Below are 21,681 nucleotides of genomic sequence, written 5' to 3'. Positions count from 1 at the left end.
CGACCTGCAATGGAAAAGTGAGACCTGCGGTTCTAGCAGTGGACGGGATTCCATTTCACTCTTTCCATGACATGGATTAATGAAAGTGTTTTATGCCTTTTTAGTCTGAACTTGAGTAATACACTCATTTTGAACTCCAATTGCCCGGCCGGCATTCCAACCTTGTAGCTAGTATACATGTATTTCGCGTAGTATGTATGTAGTGATTATCTAGGTATATACGTACAGCTCATGAATCATCTCCTCTCACCAACCCCTCAAGGACCGAAGACTACTTACTCCTCGATGTTCACCGTGCCCCGTGTCCCCACCTCGTCAACAATCCGCTTCGCATTACGGACCTCCCATTCAAACTCCTTGAGCGCCCGCAATTCACTCGACACAAACAGACCCCCAATCAACCCGTCCAAGATGCCCGCCCCAAAACTCAACGTGCTCACCAGACACAGAATAAACGCAACATACGGCAGATGGTCTCCCGTCCACCACACGCCCACAAAGCAGCCGATCGCCACAACGACCGAGGCCACGAAATGCGTCAGCCTCCAGTGCCGCTGCGAGCGCTCCCGTCGAACATACGCGTGAATCATCTCGATGATGCGGTCGTACGTGTCCGGCGTGAGAGCCGCGTTGGGCGCGCTGGACACGGGGTGGATCACCATCTCCTTTGCGTCGGACTTGCCGGCGGACGCGACGTCCCGGGCGATGACGGCCTCGACGGCGAAATGGTCGCTGAGCGAGCAGCGCAGCGTCGGATGCCGCTGCGTCATGCCGATGGCCACGGACTCGACGGACCACCGCGCCGCAGGGTAGTCTGGCGGGAACCCGCCGTCGCCGACGAAGATGTAATCGAGTCTCTTGCCGTACGGACAGGGCGCGTCCGGGTCCACGACGACGTCGTGGCCCTTCTCGAGCCGCTTGCGGTCCTCCTTGCTCCAGCGCCAGGTGTTGAACTTGCCGTCGCAGGTGGCGCCGTTCTCGGAGAGGTTGAAGGCCGCGGAGGGCATGGGTTTGTTGCGCTGCTGCTCGGGCGGGTCGATAGTGGCGCCGACGGAGGAGTCCGGGTGCAGGACCTGCCAGACGTCGCGGACGGGCGCGTGCGCGTGGATGAGTCGGTGCGCGAAGGACGAGGGGATCATGTTGAAGTCGCCGAGGCCGATGACGAGGTGGCCGCGCTCGGCGGCGCCGCGCATGAGCTTGGCGATCTCCCAGGCCTGCGCGGTGCGGTGGCAGAGGTACGAGTCGTGCGGCTCTCGCTCGTAGGGGGCGTGCAGGTGCGTGCAGAACACCTCGGCGACGTCCTGGGCGGCGGGGCCGAAGCGGATGCGCGCGCAGGCGACGCCCTTGCCGACGAACCAGTCACCGCGGAAGAAGGCAGTGGGCCGTCCGTTGAGCGGGTAGGCGAACATGCTGCTCTCCTCAATGGGCCATTTCGAGAGGATCGCGAGCCCTGCGCCGAAGATCCCGCCGAAGTAGAACTTGCCGTAGGGGAGGATGTCTCGCGTCTGCTGGCGGATACTTTCGTAGTCCTGCTGTGTCCAGCATTCCTGGAGACCGACAATCTGGGGCGGCGGATCGGCTATGGCGAGCTGACGCCCGATCTCCGACATTCGCTCATGACGGAATTTGGAAATGTACTTGAGGCCCCAGCAGTTGAGAGTGAGGATGCGGATCTGGGAGGGTGGGGAGGCGAGCGAGGGCGATGGAGAGTGAGGAGGAGACATTGTATCTGCCAGGTTAGAGCAACCGGAATATTAGACGAACATGATATTGACCAAAGGAGATGGAGGATAGGATGGGATTGAAGGCGAGACAGAAGCCCCTGAAGCTTTTTGTGTCAACGCAATCAAATGACGGGAGGATGCCTGATGGCCTGAGAAACGAGGAGAAAAACAATGATGAAGTCACGCCTTCACCGCCTCAGGCCTGCGTGGCATCATTGGCTCCAGCGATTTTTCATTATCTAAATTGTTTATCACGAGAATCATTCATCAGCTCTGTATCCCCCTGCTTTGGTCAGAAAGATTTTCCCCAGCCAACATATGAGATTCAGCGGACTGTGGCTCCAATGGACGATCCAGATCACCGACCTAAACGTCGCCGACTCGAGAGTCTTTCCACTCACACCATTACCCCCACCCACACCAGCAATGGACGCATCTATTCCCCCGTCGAATCCTCCTCGGACGAGCTAGCCGCAGTCTCCGACCACGACGAGGTGGAGCGGCGTCGCGTCAGTTGGACAGCGCAGAAGGTATACCCTCCCAAGCGGCCCTACCGGCGATCGCGCAGCTTCAGCGGCTCAGAGTCCCCCGATGAACTAGCCGTCGACGCCGATGTATACTGGCGTTCTCGCAACCGCGGGCGCAGCCTGTCGCAGTCCGAGGCCAGCGTCCAGGAGCAGTTATCGGAGCGCTACCATGATGACGAGATGGATGCCGAGGATGAGGAGAATGGAGGCGAGGCGGACTTCAAGCAGGAGTATTCGGACCGATCACCCACACCCGTGCCGCCGCCAGCCCCTCCGCCGCCACCCAAACTGGAGAAACTGAACTATCGGCAGAAATTCCTGCTCCGTGGGCATTTGCGCGGGGTGTCGGCCGTGCGGTTTTCTCCGGATGCTACTATGATTGCCAGTGGGGGTATGCAGCAGTCTTATCTCATTGCTACGGGAAGTGGTACTGATCTGGAGTTTTTTTCCTGCAGGGGCCGACGGAGCTGTCAAGGTGTGGGACTCGCGTAGTGGGAAGCTCATTCATACATTTGAAGGGCATCTAGCGGGCATATCCACTATTTCCTGGGGTCCCGACGGAACTACCATTGCCTCGGGGTCGGATGACAAGACCATTCGGCTTTGGAACGTCTTGACTGTAAGGTTCTGTGTTCGTTTTGGGACATGACGAGAGCTGACAAATCTACTCTCTGCATTAGGGCAAAGCGCATCCAATCCCATTCGTCGGCCACCACAACTACGTGTATCAGATCGCATTCTCCCCCAAGGGCAACATACTGGTGAGCGGGTCCTACGACGAGGCGGTGTTTCTGTGGGACGTGCGGACGGCCAGCGTGATGCGGTCGCTGCCGGCACACTCGGATCCCGTGGGCGGCATCGACGTCGTGTGGGACGGCACGCTGATCGCGTCGTGCGCGACAGACGGGCTGATCCGCATCTGGGATACGGCGACAGGCCAGTGTCTGCGGACGCTGGTGCACGAGGACAATCCGCCCGTGACGGCGGTCAAATTCTCGCCCAACGGGAAGTTCGTGCTGGCGTGGTCGCTGGATGACTGCGTGCGGCTGTGGAACTACGTTGAGGGCCGCTGCATCAAGACCTATCAGGGCCACGCGAACCGGAAATACAGCCTGCTGGGCGGGTTTGGAGTCTACGGGCTGCCGGAGGCGCCACTGGAGGCCTTTGTGGTCAGCGGCAGCGAGGATGGATCGGTGCTGTGCTGGGATGTGGTGAGCAAGAAGATTCTACAGCGGCTGGAGGGCCACTCCGGGGTTGTCCTGGGGGTGGACACATGCACGCTGGGGGAGCAGCGGCTGATGGTGAGCTGTGGGCTAGATGGGACGGTGAGGGTGTGGGAGGAGGTGGATGAGGGGGCGGAGGAGCATGGTCAAGGCGGCGCTGACAACGATGTCACTGTTGATGTCAATCCCGGCGACGTTGACAACGCAGCCAAGGACGAAGCCGAAAATGAAGTCCAGGCCGAACTTCCCAAAGAGCAGGGAGAGGATGGCGAGGACAATGACGGTGACCACAAGGATCGGGATGGAGACACGCAGATGGCATGAACGGACGGATGGTCTTGCATTTAGCATCTACAGGTGGTTGTACATTATTGGGATACCCTGGGGTCCGGCGTCTATCATTTAGGGGATTACATCGTCCTACAGATTGGGGCATGGGATATTATTCACAACCGATGCGAAGTAGATACTGTACTGCGTATGAATCCCTTTACTTAATCCATTAATATTACAAATCCTCTGAATCCAACACGAGTCCCTTTTTTCTATCTCTCTCCACTCAAAGTACGAGAGAAGTCAAAATTCATTATCTCTCTACTAGTCTACCTTACCCTATCTGCTCTGCCCTAAGGTACCCCAAGCTCCCCTCCATCTGACCAATCAGCGGCTGATATTCATATACAGATTGCGATAGGTATTCTCTCCACCAATCAGCATCCCATCCAAAGCACCTGTGTTCCAAGATTGGTCTCTGCAGCCAATCGCATTGCTTTCCACACAACACACCGACTGGATCCTTTGGATTGTTGTGGTTTGTATACTCCGGCGTCCCGTACTGGTAAATAGATCATCCTCCTTTGGGAACTCCGGGTAAGCAGCGTCAACTTCCAAGAGTACTAGAAGAAGAAAGACGACTGGCGAGAGGCTAAAAGGCACTAGGGATGAACTGTGTTAATGGTTGGGGAGTTTCGTGTTACGTTTTGCCCATGGAAGACAGTGATTTAGCTTGAGAATTGAGTAACAACTTCAAAACTTTTTCATTGCAAGACTACTACCTTACAATCTAGACCATTTTTTTTTTTTGGTCTCGAACAGAGTATCCACTTGTTTTTGTTTCCATTTTTTGCGGATCATACACTGCTTTTATATATGCGGAAAAGATAATAGTTTAAAAAGAAAAAAAATTGGTGTCGAGTGGAAATCAACAACTTTTAAGAGGCATACGCCTCACCAGCGGTAGAAAGTCCACCATCGCTAACGAGGTAATTATTCGCACACATGAAGTAGGCATAGCGACCGACCATGCTCTGCGAGTCCAACCAGGGGAGGACCTCGTTGAGGAAGTTGGCAGTGTCGCTGGAAGAGCCACTACCGTTGACATCCTTGTTGCGCGCGAACTCGGTCAGCCAGACGCTCTCCAAGCCGTGCTGGCTGGCAAACTCGGTAGCCTTGTTGACGAAGGCCTTGAGCTCGTCGGCTGATTCACCGTACCAGTGGACAGCGAGCACGCTGATGCCACAGTCAGTGCACTGCTCGAGGAAGGAGCCCATCCAGCCGAGGCCCTGGCTGGCGTCTCCGCTGTTGGTAACCGAGGGCGAGACGAGCTTGGCCCGGCCACTGTAGGGGGTGATGTACTCCTTGTAGGATTGGGCGGCGTCGGAGGGGCTCATGGCGGCCTGGGATCCCATATCGGGCTCGTTGAAGCCAAGGATGTAGCTGCTGCCGCTGGAGAGCGCGGTCTGGACGGCTGTGAGCCAGCCGCCGAACATCTTGGTACCCCAGAGCATGGGGACGAACTCGACGTTGGAAGGCAGGACGCCGTCGGCGAGCATGTTCCAGTCGTAGGCCCAGGAGATGGTGCCCTTGCTGTTGAGGGCGTGGACGGTCGAGGCGTCATTGTAGGCGGCGCCACGCTTGCCGCTGGAGCGCTTCTGGATGTTGCCGGTGGGGGCGGCGATGACGGAAGAGGCCAAGAGGGCAGTGGCCAGGATGTTCTTGAAGGAGACCATCTTGATGAATTTTTGATTCTTTCCTTTTTTGTTGTGGTATCAAGGGAAAAAAAAAAAAAAAAAACCGAGAAAATCCCGTTCTCAAGGATGCAAGAGGTTCTCAAAGGAGTGAGAGGAAGTTGGTGGTGATAGTAGGGAGTCGAAGGGAACGACGATGTGCTTGAGCAAGCAAGCAAAGGCAAATCACAAGAAAAGGAATGACTATTGACCGTGCACGGCACAGGACAATGATGCGAATTGGATAGCTGAAGGAAAGGAAAGTGAGATATGGTGGTAAGGACCAGAGAGAGAAGATCCAGAGAACGTCGAGAGACGGGGGGAGTGCGCCATTTAAACAGCGGTACCCAGCGACAAACTCAGCCATAGAAACCGATTATCTTGGGCTTGTTCCATTTTCTGTCTGTCAGAATAATAGTGTGGCAGCCCATCAGAGTGAAACCCACACAGTCTGGCCGTTCCTGAACGGGGGCCACATATCCACGGATCGCAGTTGGACAGCATCCATGGTGGAGGAGCGCAGCGCGGCCTATGAGAGGCGAGCGAACAGCTGGCCCAGTAGGTACACCCGAATATCTGCAGGCACCGTTTGACAATAATCTCCTATACCGAAGTGGTACATGGACCCAGGTGGAATCAATGTGATTGGGGGTTGATCTGTCATCTGTGTGATTGACAAAGTGACATGTCTTTCTGGCGGATGAGACGGGTGTGTGTGCCCCGAGACAATAATTGGACTATTGATAATAGTATGGAAAGAACCTGGAAAGAAACAGATGGAACGCGAATAATCCCATCAAATTAGCCCAATGATTGTCTAATCATCTCCAATCCAACTGTTCAGGAAATCACTCCGACAGTCCGACTGCCTGATCGGTGGTCACTGGTCACTGGTAAGTTCTCTGGAGTCCATCCTGAGGCCTCGCTGTGGTCTCTCCACATTGGCTCCACGACAGTCCAGACCAGGATCCATGGCCACAATCCAGAATTCCCGATGAATTCCGTTTCCATTTCTCATGGATATATATTGCTCTTGGCTTCTCGGCAAAGCTGACAATATTGCTGTGGTTCAGAGGCGCCAGACGAAACACGCAAAAGAGTCAAAGATAGCCCCTGAAAAAAGCCCCCCGAATGCGCCAGTTCTGAACAATCATTCAGGATGCTCGCAATGCTGACAATCTGACACCCGTTTGAGTCAGTGGCTTGTCATACGTATGCTCCAGGCTCCAGCTCATGAACTGCACACACTAACTAGCGAGCTGAAACGCGCCGATCGTACACTTGCCGCCACTACCAAGCATCGCCGGTGTGTGCCCTAGCCTGTTAGCTGGTGCTCTTTTCAACCACCCTCCTCCTGCAGCAAATCAGGTCACCTTTTCTCTTCTCACGGTGTAATGCAGACGACGTAGACGTGTAGATGTGGCTTATCTGAATCCAATTCTTTTCTCAATTCTGATGGGAAAACAAACCGACAATCCTAACGTCATGGCCAACAACAATCGCCATTTTCTCAATCTTTCCAGATGACAGGAAAATTCGTCCTGGCCACAATTCTCGCCTCCAAGGGTCTCGAGTCTCCCACCCCACGGTCTCTATGTCTCTGTGCCCGTGGGTGCAGCGTAGGAGTCCCCTCGGTTCGTTCTCGGGGGTATTGTACGGGGATGGGTCGACGCCAGCATCAGAGCAAGCCACGGGGCCTGTCATTGGCATACCCTCACTAACCCCCTCGCCTTGTCCTTGGGTCTCAAGTGAACCTTTTTTTATCTTCCAGACCCACGCCTGACAGCGGGGAGGGGCGGCCACTGAGAATGTCATCCAGTGGCACTACGTGGCCATCTCGGCTTCTGTTTGGTGAAGATTGTGCGCTCGCTTTGCTGCTGATATCGTCGACAACGGGGCCTCGACCATGGCGCGACCATGGACCACTGTTGGGTATGTTTTGTCAAAATAAACTTAACTTTGGGAGAGGCCCGAGGCTAGGAATCTAGTGTCGTAGCGCCTTTTGATGTATTGCGGCGATAAAATCAGCAGAGATCATGGCGCTTAGACTTGATGGTTACTCACCAAGATGTAGTGGCTTCCACAGCCATGTCGTGGTAAGAGAAAGCGTGTGTGCCTAGGATTATGCGCCTTCGTCGACTCATCATGAAGTCATTTACCCCAGGCCGCTATCATCCATATCAGTCCTGTACTCCCCAAAGTATTGTAGAGTATAGCGTACCATCGACTGTACTTGGAGAATCACTATGGACAGCTTTATAGCCATCACTACTGTTTTTTCACCGTGAACTTGAGCTACGAAGTACCTACAGGAGCATCCCCGATTAGCGTCGACGTTGGTAGTACTTTCTCTGCGAATGTCTTGCTAGACAGATCTTGCCTACAAGCAATTATACAGTATCTCCTTGCAAAGACCTACAAGCCGTGACAGACCGCGAATGATCGAATCTGGAAAGCCGGAGTATTCAAAGCCCTCTCAGTTAGCATAAATGCCTATGAGGTGTCGCTGCGGACACCGCGAAAACCGTCGCCCTACTCGAAAGGAGATCACACTTACAGGTAAATGAATAAATCAGATCAAATTCCAAAACTTCGAACGAGACCTGCTGAACCTGGAGGAGAAAAAGCACCTCCGTCAGCACGAATGCTGGTGAGATCTTCCCTTAAAAACTTCCCGCCAGCCCCTCCCTGTTTAGAAGAGATATCACTCACCATTTATGCTTTGAACAATGACCATCACACGACCGCTTGAGCCGGAATGCTGCTGTCGAACCTGGAGGAGAAAAACCACCTCCGTCAGCACGAATGCTGGTAAGGCACTTTCAAGAACTTCCCGCCAGCCCCGCCACCTCCGGGTCCCACCCTGTTCAAGAAAAGTAGCACTTACCTGAGTAATGAAAGTCTGTAGAACCAGTGTAGATGTTGAGAAGTGATGATCTGTAGACCTGGAGGATCAAAAGGCACCTCCGTCAGCATGACTGCTGGTAAGGCTGTCCCTATACACTTCCCGCCAGCCCCTCCCTGTGGATAGCGACGAGCACTTACCCATATATTGGCCGAAGAATAGTTCACTGAGGTGTCCGATGCAATTGAGTAGAGGACGGCAACATCACTAGGATGGACAGGAGAAACAGAAAGTCCCTCCGTCAGCACGATGTTTATTCGATGTTGGTATCCTTGTTCTATAAACTTCCCACCAGCCCGCCCTTCTTATAGAAGAATTCACTTACCTCGTATATCCAGAGATTCCCCAATGCGTTGACGAGGTCAATAAAATCGGATGAGATGAGACCTACACCAATCAACCCCCACCCCAGCGTCTCCTATCAGCATTTCTGCTGGTAAGATCCTTTGCAATGAACTTCCCGCCAGCCCACCCTGCTCAGAGACGAAAGTCACTTACCTCAAGTGCAATGAAAATGTCTCTAATGGGCAGATAGTTGTTCCTACAGTGCTTCATCAGTACATGTTCACAGGGGAATATCTGGATGTGGAAGGATGGCTCACCTGGGGTTTCAACAAATGTGCCAGTGGCAGTGTCTTGAGGACAAGATGAACTGTGTCGATGATCTACTCAAACGAAGGGACAACCAGTGCCCCTTCGTCAGCACAAAGTCTGGTAAGGTCTTCCACCGTCCACGCCGATCAACTCAACATCCAACCAAGGAAGGGCAGTGACATGGAACGAAAATTCTTCAATCGCCTCTTGTAACATCCAAATCATCCCCTCAGCTCTCTACCACGCAGGCCAACTCAACGGCGCAGCAAGAATCGAGACAATGGGAGGCAGCGTGAACTTCATGCACGCCACGCATGCGATCCAAGATCCTCGCATAGCAAGTGCTTGGTCAACCAATGTACAAAGAAAGAACACTGTTTAGTGATACAGATACATGAGAGTCTGACCTCTTCACTGGGACCAAAGCTTCTTGCATGGCGTCAGACAAAATCTCGCAGTGCACTCCATTGTGCTCCGAGGCTTTTTCACCAGCAGAAAGGAGACAACCCCGAGAGTGGGGTCGTCCTGAGCCCATCTGCGCAAACTGGAAGCTTGCGGCCTGGATTCAACCGAGGACTTACCAGTGACCTTCTCCCGATGGCACACTGGAACTCGTGGTAAGAATTCCAGCTATGCCCGAGGTCCCCCTGGGGACTGGCCAACCTCGCGGCCAGAGGACTGGAAGAAGCAGCCTCCAATGAAGCGCTTAGCAAGAAGTGCCACGCATTCTCGTGTTACCTCTTCCTTGGAGAATGGAGAAGAAAAAAGCTCTGGTTCTTACCTGAATAGGCGCAGCTATGAGCGGAAACTCAGTAGCTGAAGAAGTCACAGCGAGTTGCCCCAGGCTGTTCCTATTATATACAGAAGTAGGAAAGGAAAGAGATGCTAGAGAAGAGACCAAAGTAGCAAATAGATGAGATGAAAAGATGATTTTCCACCTGTTGGGATGGCAAGAGAAGCCCAATTGCAGTGAAATGGGTGAGTGGGAGGGAGATGAAAGAGAGAAGGAAGTGAAAGGACTGAGAGGAGAAAGAAGGGGGTATTTATGCTGGAGAAAAGCCCAGGTGACAGTCACGAAGAGATGACAGCATGTATCAGGCTTCAATTACAGCTGACATTCGCAACGAAGTGAAGCCGGTGATGTCAAGAGAAAATGAGCGGATCAGGCAGAGGTTCCAGAAAATATGCTACTACAGAATGTTCGACGATGAGGAAAATTGGAAGGCAGCAGTAGAGTCTACTGAGGAGAAGCCATGATTGAATCTGCTTGCACGATACAAATATAGAAAAAGTAGCGGTATCATCGCAGTCCCTTCCAATGCTGCCTACACTCAACCAAGAAACACAACGAATGATCAGTCCTTCTTTCGTCCTTCCAGCACACGCAGAACATCAGTTGCGCTATTCTTATCGCCCTTCTTCTTCTTGGGACCACGCTTTCTCTTCTTGCTTTTCTCGTCTTCGAAAATCACGTCCTCGTCATCCTCCTCGTCCTCGATGCGACTGCCCCCGAATCCGTAATCCATATCCATAGCGTCCAGCGCTTCCTGCCGTCGAGCTTCCTCAATGAACTTCTTGCGTCGTTGAACTGTCTCCGCATCAACGTCTTCCTCTCCTTCTCCTGCAGCTGCCTCGGCCGAGGGTGATGCTTGTCGCAAGGCAGCAGCTCTCTTCAACGCTGCAAGTAGAGTGGGATCCTTGGTTAGGGGATTTACACGGCGATCAGCCTCTTCTGGTTCATCCGTGGTGGAAGTCGAAAAGTAATTGCGAGGTCGGGATGGTTCCACCATTGGCTTTTCGTCCTTCCGGATGGGTGCCTTCTCTATAGCCTGAGCCTGCGCTGCTTCCTCATCCGATGACGAGGCATCGTCGTCTTCGTCGTCGCCTAGGGGATTGTAGTCGGCCCCAACGCCTGCAAAAATATCATCATCATCATCCTCCTTAGGAAGAGTAACTGCTGCCTTGGCTGCAATCTCGGCTGGGACTTCCATCCCAAGCGGCTTCGCGTCTTTATCAGGCATCAGTAGGCCGTTTTCTACTACCGACTCACCCGATTTATCGAGCCATCGAACTTTCCTCTTCGTCTTGCCTTCAGCATCCGTAATTAGAAGCACTTCTCTCCGTCGCCCGGTCTCATCCTGCTCAATAAACCGCTTCTTCTCAACCTTGGTATCACCGATTCTCTTGAATTTGTCACCCAATGCCGGCTCAGCAGGCTGCGACGATGCAGCAGCAGCAGCAGCCGCCGCTGCCCTGTTAGCCTTCCACTCACGCAGAATCTCGTCCCTCGACTTCGTCTGCGCAGGCACCGGCGCAGGCGGAGGTGCCATTGTCCCCTTCTTCTCCTTCTTCTCCTGTGGCGCGGAAGGCAGCACTGCCTGGCCTCCCTTCTCCAGCACCCGATCAAACTCCTCGTCCACATCCACTGTACCGCTCTCCTCCGCCTCTTCAGCTGGCGAGGGCGCCTTCTCTGGCGTCTTCGTCACATCCTCCCCAGCCTTGACCCGTTTTAGAAGCTCCCAATCTAACCCCTTGACCATATGCGTACTCTGTAGATCACCGCCCACACCAAGGTCCACCCGCAGCTTCTCAAACGTCGCCCGATCTATCTGTCCCAACTTCACCATCTCCTCCAACGCCTGTATCCGTTTCTCGATATCCGTTTCCCCTTCGTCCTGCACCTGGCGCAGGAGCGCCGCCCGATCCTGGTATCCGGTAGGCAACTTCGTGCCTTTGGGCGCGGCGGACGACTTGAAGCGTTTCGAGGGCGGTTGGTGCGCCTCGCGACGCTGTTCGGCGAGTTGGCGGGAGAAATCGATGTGCGTGACCGAGCGACTAACATCGTCAACCAATTAATCTTTTGTTCGTCATCTGTAGATACCTGTCGTAGATCGTCACATCGGTAGAGGGGGGAATCCACGTACGGCGTCATTGGGATGCTGGACCGCATCCTCGATCCCAGTGCTGATGCGCGTGGCGTCGCGCCGCCAAGTCCTGCATCTTGCTCCAGTGATGTCCCTGATGCTGCTCCAGTGGATGATGTTCTTTGATCTCTAGAGCTGCCGACCGGAGTGTCCAGCACCAGTCGTCGAAATTGTTGGTTGTTCATGCTGGCGGACAGACGGGGTCAAAATGGCCGAATAATCACCACGTCGGCGAGGGAGGATGGGTCTATCGAAGACTCGAGATATCTCGTTGAATTAGGATATTTAATTCTCGTGGTGGTGAAAAAGAGAGACTTGGGGGGAACAGCTCTTATCGCGACTGGCGGCAGCGTAAAAGCAGCAGCAGAGCATCTGCACAGATACGTCAAAGACTCTTGGCACCTGTCGCCATAGTTCATGTTATTTGATCACATCGGGAAGAACGAATAACCTCGTTTTATACACGAATTTAGAAATACCTAGTAAGTCCCATCTGCTAATTTAATTGAAAAGGGTGGCTAGATTTTCACTGAGATACGCAGACATAAGCTTTTGAATACGTGTGACATCGAAGACTACTACTATGTAACACCAATTTCCTATCCGCACTCAAAGCGTAAAGAGGTATCTAAAGATTCAGAATTGCTTTTTGAGAAATATCCCCCTTTCGTTGTCTTTAAATCGTCTCCCACCCCCCGTTGTTGATGTCTGCCTCTAACTTCCGGCTGATGGTGGCCGGGATATTGTGATGCAGCCAGACGTCGCGAAGCAATCGGTCGTATCGCTTTTGATTCAGGATCAACTGGCGGTTTCGTCGAAGGCCAGGGTCAACTTCACCATGACGATCGAGGTACGGGGCAAAGTGCCAAGAGCCGTTTTGGTTGTGGAGATAGAGAATCATGCACTTGCGGATGTTGATGAACAGGCCGACGTTCTTGCCACACCTGGGATTGATAGTTAGCAATGATCTTCTCAAATTGTGTGCAAGAAGACAAGGAGAGACGTACTTCTGCAGATGCTGGTTGCATCCGCCACGGTTGTTGGTCATGCAGCACACAGCTTGTGAGCAGAAGATATCTCCACAGAAAAGACAGATGCTGGGGTCGCTCAGCTCTTTCTTCGAATTCGGGCAGCGCTTGCGATTGGCCTCTTCTATCAGGCTGTCAAAGTATTTGGGCAACCCAATCAGTTCGAAAATTGATGGGTGGGAGAGGCTAGGCCACAGTTGGTGGTCGGCAATCCGAATGCCGGAGCGGGAACTGTTCCAATGGGAGATCCAGCCAGCAACCACCTCGTCGAGCTGGGTGACATGCTTTGCTGGGTTGAGAGATACGAAGATCTCGTCAACGGAGGGCAGTTGTAGGAGTTTCGTAAGCCGGTCCAACTCTGGAGCCACCATGTCGTTGAAGCCTGCGGTTGGGAAATCGACGCCATGCTGCACATGTAGCAGGATGACGGTTTTACGAAGGAATGCCAGTGCATAGCTCGACACGAGACGTCTGAGAGCGATGATGACGCCCGGTGTTGCCGAGTCCTCTCCGTCCTTCACGTAGCCACTCTCAACCGGGAATGCCAAACCTCCTTCTTGTCCGAACACATTGTTTCTGAGTGCCGAGACAAGGGTGTTGAAGAAATGTTTGGTGTAGCCGTACCGCTCATCGGATAGCTCGACATCAAGGAGGTAGTGGGCGTCTCCATGTTCGGCAAGTTCTTTCTTCAACCCACTGGGGTTCATAATGAAGGCCATAGCAACCTTGACAATTTCAGCCACATAGCACAGTTGGACGAGATGGCGGATGTCGATCTTCAAGACAGGTAGGAGGGAGAGAGAGCATTCTGCCAAGAAAACGAAGGTGTCTTTCGCAAAAATGGGCTCAATGTCCCGAACACCCTCAAGCAAGGCTGTACCCTCCAAACAAGGATGACCCGCAAACAGCTGGCATATCTTCTGGCGATGCATCTCTTCGAATTCATCCGCGGCACGGCTGTGACGGCCAGTACTGTTGTACAGACACCCGACGGCAGCATATGATAGGGCTGTTTCCGCCAGGACACGAAGATGGGTTAATGTTAGCTGCGGAATTTTATCAAGCAATGTTGAGCCCACTTCTGATTCGATACCCCGCTGTGCGATCTCGACGGCGGCAATACTGAAACCGAAACTTTGGAACAGTGAGTCAGTGTAGACAAGATCGTCATTGCTATTGTGGGTGGTTTCTGGAGGATGATTGAATGTCGAATGGATATGATTCACGCGCAAGGTTTTCTTGAGACGCTTGTAGATCTGTAGGAGTTCGGACATAGGACTTTCAACCGGAGCCGAGACCTGTTGCAACGGACTCGATGCACCGGCGTCGTCCTGGGATGGAAAAAGGCCAGGCATCGGCATTCGTAGCACCGGAATGTGCTCTGCAGTCGAGAGAGGGGAAGATGAGACCAGCTGCTCAACCTTGCCAGCGAGAGGAGGCACAAACGACTTTTGAAGATACTCAAAGAACATATCATTATACAATTGTAGCTGCAAGGTATCAGTGTCTCCAAGGGCTGCGTGATTCTGGGGCCGAGAAAGCGCAGTTTCAACTCCGGTCTTGAGAAATTCGTCAAAGGACGTGTTAGTGCTCAAGGGACCTGGATATGACTCCTCCTTGCCCTTCCATGTTATAGGAAGAAATGCGTTTCCGAGAGCTTTGCACAGAGGACAAACGAACTCCTTTAGGAACAACCGCTCTGGATGATTGCGTGCGATCTGCTGGGTGTGACGGCGCTGAGTAGCTGTAAAATATACCTCGAAACATGAGTAGTGCATGATGTGTCCGCAGCCAGTGGTCACAGGTCCGCGGACTGTGTTCTTGGCGTCAAAGCCTTTACTCAAACCAATCTTCTCACTAATCACTTCATCGCCGGCGGAGTTCAGCTTCCGAACGGTCAAACGATTCTCTCCTGCTACTCCGAATGGTCGGATGTGCTCGGCAGACCTGTCCAAACTTGACGGTGTTCTAAGCACTTCTCGAACCCAGTCAGGGTCTTGCACATCGGTCTGCCTAAGAATTCCACTGTCTTGAATTAGAGCAAAAGTGCCATAGAGCCTGGAGTCGTTTGTCTCCTCCTGGCAAAGAATACAAGTGCCACTAGGGTACTTCCAGACGCGGGCTTCAGGAGCGGCCTCAGGCTCCGACTCGAGGTCGCTGAAATCTTCCTCGCCCCAGTCGATGTCACCTTGGCTATTCAGGAAGTTTTGCTGCTGCTGTTGGAATTGAGCCATGACCCTTGCCTGTCTTTCGAGAGCTTGTTTCTTCTTCAGCTCCCTCTCATTATCCGTATCAATAGCAGGAGAGCTCGTGTCCACCCTGTCGAATGGGAATCTGAGAGAAGCTGTGGCAGACGCATATGCTTGAGGGCGCCTCTGCCACAGACGTTTCAGAATATGACGGATCTTGGGCCCGCAGGCAGAGAATTCGGCCATGACAGATATCTTCTCCAACAATCCGATGATAGTTAGGTTACCCGCCTGAGTCTGCCTAGCCTTGGACAGTGCATAAGAGATGAACGATCCCTTTGTCTCATCATGTATCTCGTCTTCTCTGGTATTGTCCTCAAGTGTAGCAGCGAGTACAAGATGAAGCACCACTTGTAGGAAGGTTTCAACACGTGTGGGCGGAACAGTAGGCGAACGATCCTTTGATGTCATTACGAAATCAAGACACTGGTGTACGATCTGAGCGAACAGCAGGGTCCCCGTGAATCGAGACAGATCAGAGAAGGCCCCCGAGGTGATAGGTCGAAGCTTGGGCTCAAAGACAATATCGGACGGCTTCTTCCCCGTCTTTTTGGCCATCCATTCTCTGTAGATGTTCTCCGCCTCATCCCGTTGATTCTTGGTGTAGTGGGCGCTGTATGGATCGATGAGATCGATATACTCCGGCTTGAGCTCAAAAGTGCCAGTGTCGTTCAAGCCTTCCGGTGGACGGAATCCAGCGACCTCATCCAAAGTATCCTGGAACATGTCTGAGTCGAGCAGCTTGTCACTTAGACGCGTCGACAGGTCTGAGTACGAAAGAGCCTTGAAGCACAAGACATGTGCGATATCTCGCTTGATATTGTCGCGAGTCACAGTCTGACTGTCGTCAGCGGTCGTGAGTGAGTTCCGATCCGTCAGCAGCACAATCAGAAGATGGACAAACTCCTCCGCTACATCAATGATCTGGGCGTCCTCGAAGCCAGCTCGAGGAGTATAGTTTCGGGTCATCCAATCGACGATTCCGAATCGATCCGCAATGGATGCCAGAACCCTACTGGGATCACACGTCACTAGCGCAGTCTGGAGCAGGAAGATATCACGGTAATAAGCAAAATCACGCGATGATACCCCTCGATATTGCGACATTTGATGCCGGAGACTGAGACCATTGCGCACCCACATTCCCGCCTTCATCTGCGCCAACCAGGCGCAAACTCTAAGCGGGAAGTCGAACATTGCGAGTAGCAAATCGTCGGGACTCAGAGAGTCGTCGTGGATAAAATTGTCGTTTGCCGCACGGGCGGCGAGTAGGAGCGCCTCACGCATCTGAGTATCACTCATATTACGGGCACATTCGAGCAGCCAAGACAGAGTATAGTGGACAGCATGGTGAAAACTGATATAGCCCTTCTCCACGACGAAATCAACAACACGATAGCGCGGGATCTGACCTGCTTGGTCGACCTCGAAATCAAAGCACGGCAGGGTTTTGAACCGTACGTAATCCCTGATCTCTGCCTGGTCGAATCGCTTGCGTTCGAGTCCAGCAGAGTGAACGATTGCTGAAACTGTCGCAATTTGAAGTGCTCGGAACAGATTCATCCCGCCATCAAGTTCCGGTTTGCGGAAGGCCTCGCAGAACTGACGACAGAGACGGTTGATTTCCCGCATCAAGATCGAAGCACTGATCCAGGCGTCCGTCTCGTATTCGACGTGCTCACCGACCGCACGAACGTTGGGGCAAATGCCTTGTGACAATTTGATGAAGTCCAGGAATTGTGAGAGGTATTGCTCTTCGTTGCGAACATGATTCTGCACGTATTCGGACTGCAGAAGGTATCGTAAATCGAGGAAGAAGTGGTAAAGACGACGATTGGTGACGGTTCCTGCATCGAATGCCAATGTTGCATTTGGATTCACCTCATACGGTTCACCAACTTGTCTGGTCGTGAGGAACGTATAGAGAATGGACATAACTTTAGTCAAGAAATTCCCGCGCCTCACAATCTCTTCAGTGATTGAGGGGGTAGTGAGAATCTGTAAGGAGAGATTGACAATGGAATGGTCCGGCTCCCTGTCTGCGATCAAGTACAGTTGCGCAAGCGCAGTGTATAGGGCCGACATACGTAAGCCTAGAATCCTCTTGAACTGAGGTATACTGACGACGGTACTGATGTAGAGGTCGCGAAGATTAGTGCGGGTCTTCTTCCATAGTCTTAAATCGAATAAGATCATCCAGTCTAAGCGCGTACGCCTGTAGAAGTCCTCATACACAGGCACATTTTCCGTGAAGGAGAAGCCGGCAGGTCGAGCGAGCCAGTATCCCGGTGGCCTGGCTGGTGGAGGCCTGATCACCCCCGCGGGAGTCTTAGGGATCGCAACCGTGGACGTGCCATCAGATTCGACAACGTCGTCCGTATTTGGTTCGTTGGCACGGGCAGGCATCTCGCCCCGGCCTGGCTCTATTGCCTCAGTTGGCTGACCTTGCTGTACTGCTGGTTGATCTAGAAGCTCTTGGTGACCTCGCGGCGGTTGCCCGGGCTGCGCAGCGCGATTGCGCCGAACCTCCTCCAGCAGTGTCTGAGCAATCTGGATGGCATCTCCCGTGTAATCAGCATCGCCCATGACCAAGTCCTCGTCTTCAACTTCTTCTCGTAATCTGTTAAGATCGATCACCATTTCATCCTCATCATCCAATTCCTCGTTAGCGTCAATATCGTCCTCGTCATCCCGGTCGTTGGCGATATCATCGTCATCGTCGTCGAGTTCATCTTCGGCGAGAAACATCCGGCCCTGACGAACGATAGCGGCCGCCATGAATGAACGGAAAGGCGAATTATCCTCCATTTGATGATCGTCAATCCCTTTCATGCCAATGCCCGCGTTGAGGGCACGGCTGCCCCGTCGCCAAGGTTTGAGCATCTCCTCACAGACAATATGGCGCAAGATCTGGTTGTCATCGAAGATACTAGCCCCAGCTATATCGGACAGCCATTCGACAATGGCCCCACACATTTGCTCCCGGAACGTGTCGCGGGCTGACCGCACCGTCACAGTGACTTTGATGTGTTCGATGATGCTCAGGACGTGGAGCAACTGCCGCAAATCTTTCGAGATCTTGATCACACTTCGTCCAATGTCGTTGGTTTCATTGGCCTTTTCATCACCGAAGCGGTTCCGCTCCCTGCAGGCTCGAGATACTTGATGAGCAACATCCCGAACAGTGTGTTTCTCGTCGTTCCAGAGGGCAAGTGCCCATTCCGGTTCGTCCTCCTCCGGATCACCGCCACCGTACCATTCGCCCGTGAGTCGGGAATCCTTCTCGTCCTGTCTGATCCCTTCCTCTGTCTTTGGTAGTCTCAGCTGTTCCGGCGAGCACGAGAGAACGTCGCAGAAATAATCCATCGCCCGGCCGATTGTCATCCTAATATTATCCACCCAATCAGGCGGCACCTGGTCCTGAGCACGCTCTTTGCCCTTATCCTCGCCGCTATCGGTATGGATTGCGCAGAACAGCGGATGCCGCCAGGCTTCATCGTCACCGCAATCACAGCATCCACAGTTGCCCGAGGAAAGCGAAACCTGGTACTGATGACCAGTATGGTCGGATGAGTCAAAGCAGCGGCTACAGAGCACGCACGTCTCATCCACGGCACAGGTGATGCATCGGTATGTCGCCTCGCCGGCCCGGAAGATATGACCGCATCGTCTTCCCCGCGCAGCTTCAGTATATTCGGCCCCTTCCTTCGCGCCTTGGGCTTGTGCTAGCTTCCAGGGCCCATCCGGGTAAGAATCCGGGAATAATTGTTGGAGCCGGTTTTCATCGAATCCCACCAATGACCGGAAGAGGAGCTGGAGAAGCTCTTGTTCGGCTCGATGTCCGTAACGGTACTCGTGGCGGGCGGGAAGCCGGAGAAGGCCTTCACCAAGTCGTCTCTCACATTCCGTGAGCATCCTTTATGGTAAAATATGCAGCGGCGCCACTCCCGATCAGCTTGAAATGAGGTGAGGAGTGATAATTCCGTAGACGTGGCCGATGAGGTGGGAGCTGCGCAGAGGCGGGGGACCGATGATCGATTCCGGACGGGATGAAGTTATCTGTAGAAAAGGTTGACGTCGCGATAGAAGCGCTAAAACGATTGTTCAATAATATATGAAACAAGAAGGGATAGAGATAATGTCAACCTAATCAGAAAGAGACAAAAGAAAGGATGTTAGTTGATGCTTGATCACTTGTGAATGAGAACTAAATGAGGACGTAACAATATTTAATCATGTCACTCAGCGGGGGGGAACCGAGCTCTCGCCAAAACGGACACCACACACCATGGAGACCCTTCAACCCATGGATAAATCTTTCTAGTCTGCGTCAAGATATGTAGATAATATGAGGATTACCGCTCTATGAAGGGTGAATATACGTGATGCTCTGTTATTTCTTGGTTGCGTGCGAGTCTCACCACCGCCACTCGGAACCCCATTCGTGTATCTACTCGCCGCTAGGTGATGCTCTACGATATCCGGCCGTCTATGAACCTCCCTCAATCCGAACACGATCAGAAGATACGCAAGAACAAGGTAGACTTAGAACTGATCACAGATTTTCCAGATTCTATTGCATACAGTCAGGCTGAAAATAATAACAACAAGTCCCCCTTTGTACTCAGCAGTATTGTAACATGGACATCAGACCACTCCCCCCGAGGACGGATCTGATGCCGATTGATGCTGCGTCTCCATTAGTCTAGCAAGCATGGACACCTCTAGTCCTCATCTTCCTCCTCCTTGTTGATGTAGCGGGACTTGATATCCTTCCATTGCCGCTGTTGAATTAAGACAGAGCCCAGTCAGTCATATGATCCGTATCTTGCGCACAAAAGATATCACGTCCGGGAAGGGCACATACACCGCGGTTCATGGTATCCCAGACCTTGTTGGTAGAGGTATCGAAGGCGCTGTTCGGATAGCATTGTCAGCGATTGATTCCAGGGAATGCCGGGCCGGATTATCCCAACGTACAGCTCGAAAGCGAAGGCACCGGCGAAAATGGTGGTCAGGTAGACGGCATTTCTGCGGAACAGGCCCCTATAGATTGTGACGGATAGCTCAGATTAGTCGTGTCCAGTATCGTGCGAAGGTGGTAGGGAGACATGCTGGTAGAGGGAGGAAGCGATCTGTGACGGAGGGACTGCGGTTAGCCAATTGCACGGTCACCATTCGACTTCGAGGAGAGAAAATCCACTTACGGCGCCGGGCATTGTGAGTTATGAAGGAGTTGATTAGAAAGGAGAGGGGGGAACTCGAGCGAGAAGAGCAGGGCCAGGTAAGTCTGAACAAGGTACTTCTACTGCCGAACGGAGAGGTTGAAGTTTCAAGTCCACGCGAAAAGCAGCAGCGGGAATCATCGGGTCGCTGATTGGCCCGCCGGAACCAGTTCACGCAGAGCCTCCGGGTTTCCGCCTGGACGCATTTCATCTTCTATCCATCTATCTACTAGCCTCCTTTGAATAGTCTCCTGGATGACGATCAAGTGAAAGCTTGGGAATCACTGCAGCGCCTATCTATCATTCCCAAGTCCTTTCTGAGTTGATTTGAGACTCACTAGACACTCCACAGCATATTACACTGTTCACCATACGCTCTGTGTGATCAGCACCAGATCCGACCGTGACTCAGTAGCACGAAGAAAAAAGAAAAAAAGAAAGAAAGAAAAGAAAACATGGCCCCCACAAATTCCGGCATCACCGAGGATGCCCAGACTGGAGAACGTTACATCCCCTCATCAGTCCGAGCAGACGGTTCGAAGCGTCGCGAGATCCGTGTTCGACCGGGATATCGCCCCCCAGAAGATGTCGAGCTGTACAAGAACCGCGCCGCGGCTGCATGGCGAAACCGCGGTACCGGCGGGGTTCCTGGCGCAGAAGGATTGAACGAAGTCACCGAGAGCAAGGCAAACACTGCCGCCAGCAACAAGAACGCGAAACGGCGCGAGGCAAAGAAGAAGGCCAAGACGGCGGAGGGTGCTGAATCTACGACCACCGCGAACGGACAAAACGTGAGGGATATGGGGAACTGGCGGTCGGGTGCGCCTGCTGCCGACAAGAAGGAGGCCGCCCCAGAAACTCAGCCCGAGGTGGATCCCGAAGCTGAGAAGGAGAAGAAAGCACGGAATCTCAAGAAGAAACTGCGACAGGCTCGCGATTTGCGTGATAAGAAGAACCAGGGCGAGGCACTGCTCCCTGAGCAGTTGGAGAAAGTGATCAAAATCCAGGAGCTAATCCGGCAGCTGGACGCGCTAGGGTTCGATTCTGAGGGAGAGAAGAAAGGCGCCACGGAAGAGAAGGAGAAGGAGAAGAGGGGTGCTTGAGGTGAACTTGTAACTGGATGCACTATTGCATTCAGAAACGCGTTGCACCATTACGACCAGAAGACTCTTGCCGCATTCGACTATGGTCCTCGTTGGGAGTAGCATATTCGTGCCATGTACAAGCATACACAGCTACCGAATCACCGACTGCTGCCAGTCACGAGCGCTGTCTT

At 53.0% G+C, this 21,681-nt stretch overlaps 7 protein-coding genes across 7 annotated transcripts, besides 2 other annotated features; 2 read left to right on the top strand and 5 right to left on the bottom strand.

Moving 5' to 3' along the window:
- Positions 1-275: 275 nt before the first annotated feature.
- On the bottom strand, positions 276-1,724 carry ACLA_082300 (inositol phosphosphingolipid phospholipase; the record flags this gene model as incomplete). The annotated part of the gene is made up of 1 exon (XM_001267964.1): positions 276-1,724. One exon carries the CDS (start codon positions 1,722-1,724, stop codon positions 276-278), a length of 1,449 nt encoding a protein of 482 aa, XP_001267965.1.
- A 344-nt stretch (positions 1,725-2,068) lies between these two features.
- Positions 2,069-3,798, top strand: ACLA_082290 (WD40 repeat domain-containing protein; the record flags this gene model as incomplete). The annotated part of the gene is made up of 3 exons (XM_001267963.1): positions 2,069-2,642; positions 2,707-2,870; positions 2,932-3,798. The coding sequence occupies 3 exons, from the start codon at positions 2,069-2,071 to the stop codon at positions 3,796-3,798; spliced, it is 1,605 nt and encodes a 534-aa protein (XP_001267964.1).
- Positions 3,799-4,685: 887 nt separating this feature from the next.
- ACLA_082280 (glycoside hydrolase family 128 protein) lies at positions 4,686-5,483 on the bottom strand (the record flags this gene model as incomplete). The annotated part of the gene is made up of 1 exon (XM_001267962.1): positions 4,686-5,483. One exon carries the CDS (start codon positions 5,481-5,483, stop codon positions 4,686-4,688), a length of 798 nt encoding a protein of 265 aa, XP_001267963.1.
- Positions 5,484-10,334: 4,851 nt separating this feature from the next.
- Positions 10,335-12,088, bottom strand: ACLA_082270 (uncharacterized protein; the record flags this gene model as incomplete). Its single annotated transcript, XM_001267961.1, has 2 exons — positions 10,335-11,814; positions 11,904-12,088. The coding sequence occupies 2 exons, from the start codon at positions 12,086-12,088 to the stop codon at positions 10,335-10,337; spliced, it is 1,665 nt and encodes a 554-aa protein (XP_001267962.1).
- A 491-nt stretch (positions 12,089-12,579) lies between these two features.
- ACLA_082260 (putative ubiquitin-protein ligase E3 component (UBR1)) lies at positions 12,580-19,095 on the bottom strand (the record flags this gene model as incomplete). Its single annotated transcript, XM_001267960.1, has 2 exons — positions 12,580-12,847; positions 12,911-19,095. 2 exons carry the CDS (start codon positions 19,093-19,095, stop codon positions 12,580-12,582), a joined length of 6,453 nt encoding a protein of 2,150 aa, XP_001267961.1.
- Positions 17,840-17,905: a microsatellite.
- An 809-nt stretch (positions 19,096-19,904) lies between the features above and the next one.
- On the bottom strand, positions 19,905-20,399 carry ACLA_082250 (cytochrome b-c1 complex subunit 9; the record flags this gene model as incomplete). The annotated part of the gene is made up of 4 exons (XM_001267959.1): positions 19,905-19,964; positions 20,048-20,096; positions 20,161-20,246; positions 20,388-20,399. 4 exons carry the CDS (start codon positions 20,397-20,399, stop codon positions 19,905-19,907), a joined length of 207 nt encoding a protein of 68 aa, XP_001267960.1.
- A 425-nt stretch (positions 20,400-20,824) lies between these two features.
- Positions 20,825-20,853: a microsatellite.
- A 7-nt stretch (positions 20,854-20,860) lies between these two features.
- On the top strand, positions 20,861-21,508 carry ACLA_082240 (putative RNA binding protein Pym; the record flags this gene model as incomplete). Its single annotated transcript, XM_001267958.1, has 1 exon — positions 20,861-21,508. One exon carries the CDS (start codon positions 20,861-20,863, stop codon positions 21,506-21,508), a length of 648 nt encoding a protein of 215 aa, XP_001267959.1.
- Positions 21,509-21,681: the final 173 nt, after the last annotated feature.

This window comes from Aspergillus clavatus, genomic scaffold, assembly GCF_000002715.2.
Source record: "Aspergillus clavatus NRRL 1 1099423829806 genomic scaffold, whole genome shotgun sequence".
Classification (NCBI taxonomy): domain Eukaryota; kingdom Fungi; phylum Ascomycota; class Eurotiomycetes; order Eurotiales; family Aspergillaceae; genus Aspergillus; species Aspergillus clavatus.
The sequence above is the reverse complement of the archived record's forward strand: the minus strand, read 5'-3'. Positions and strand labels throughout refer to the sequence as shown.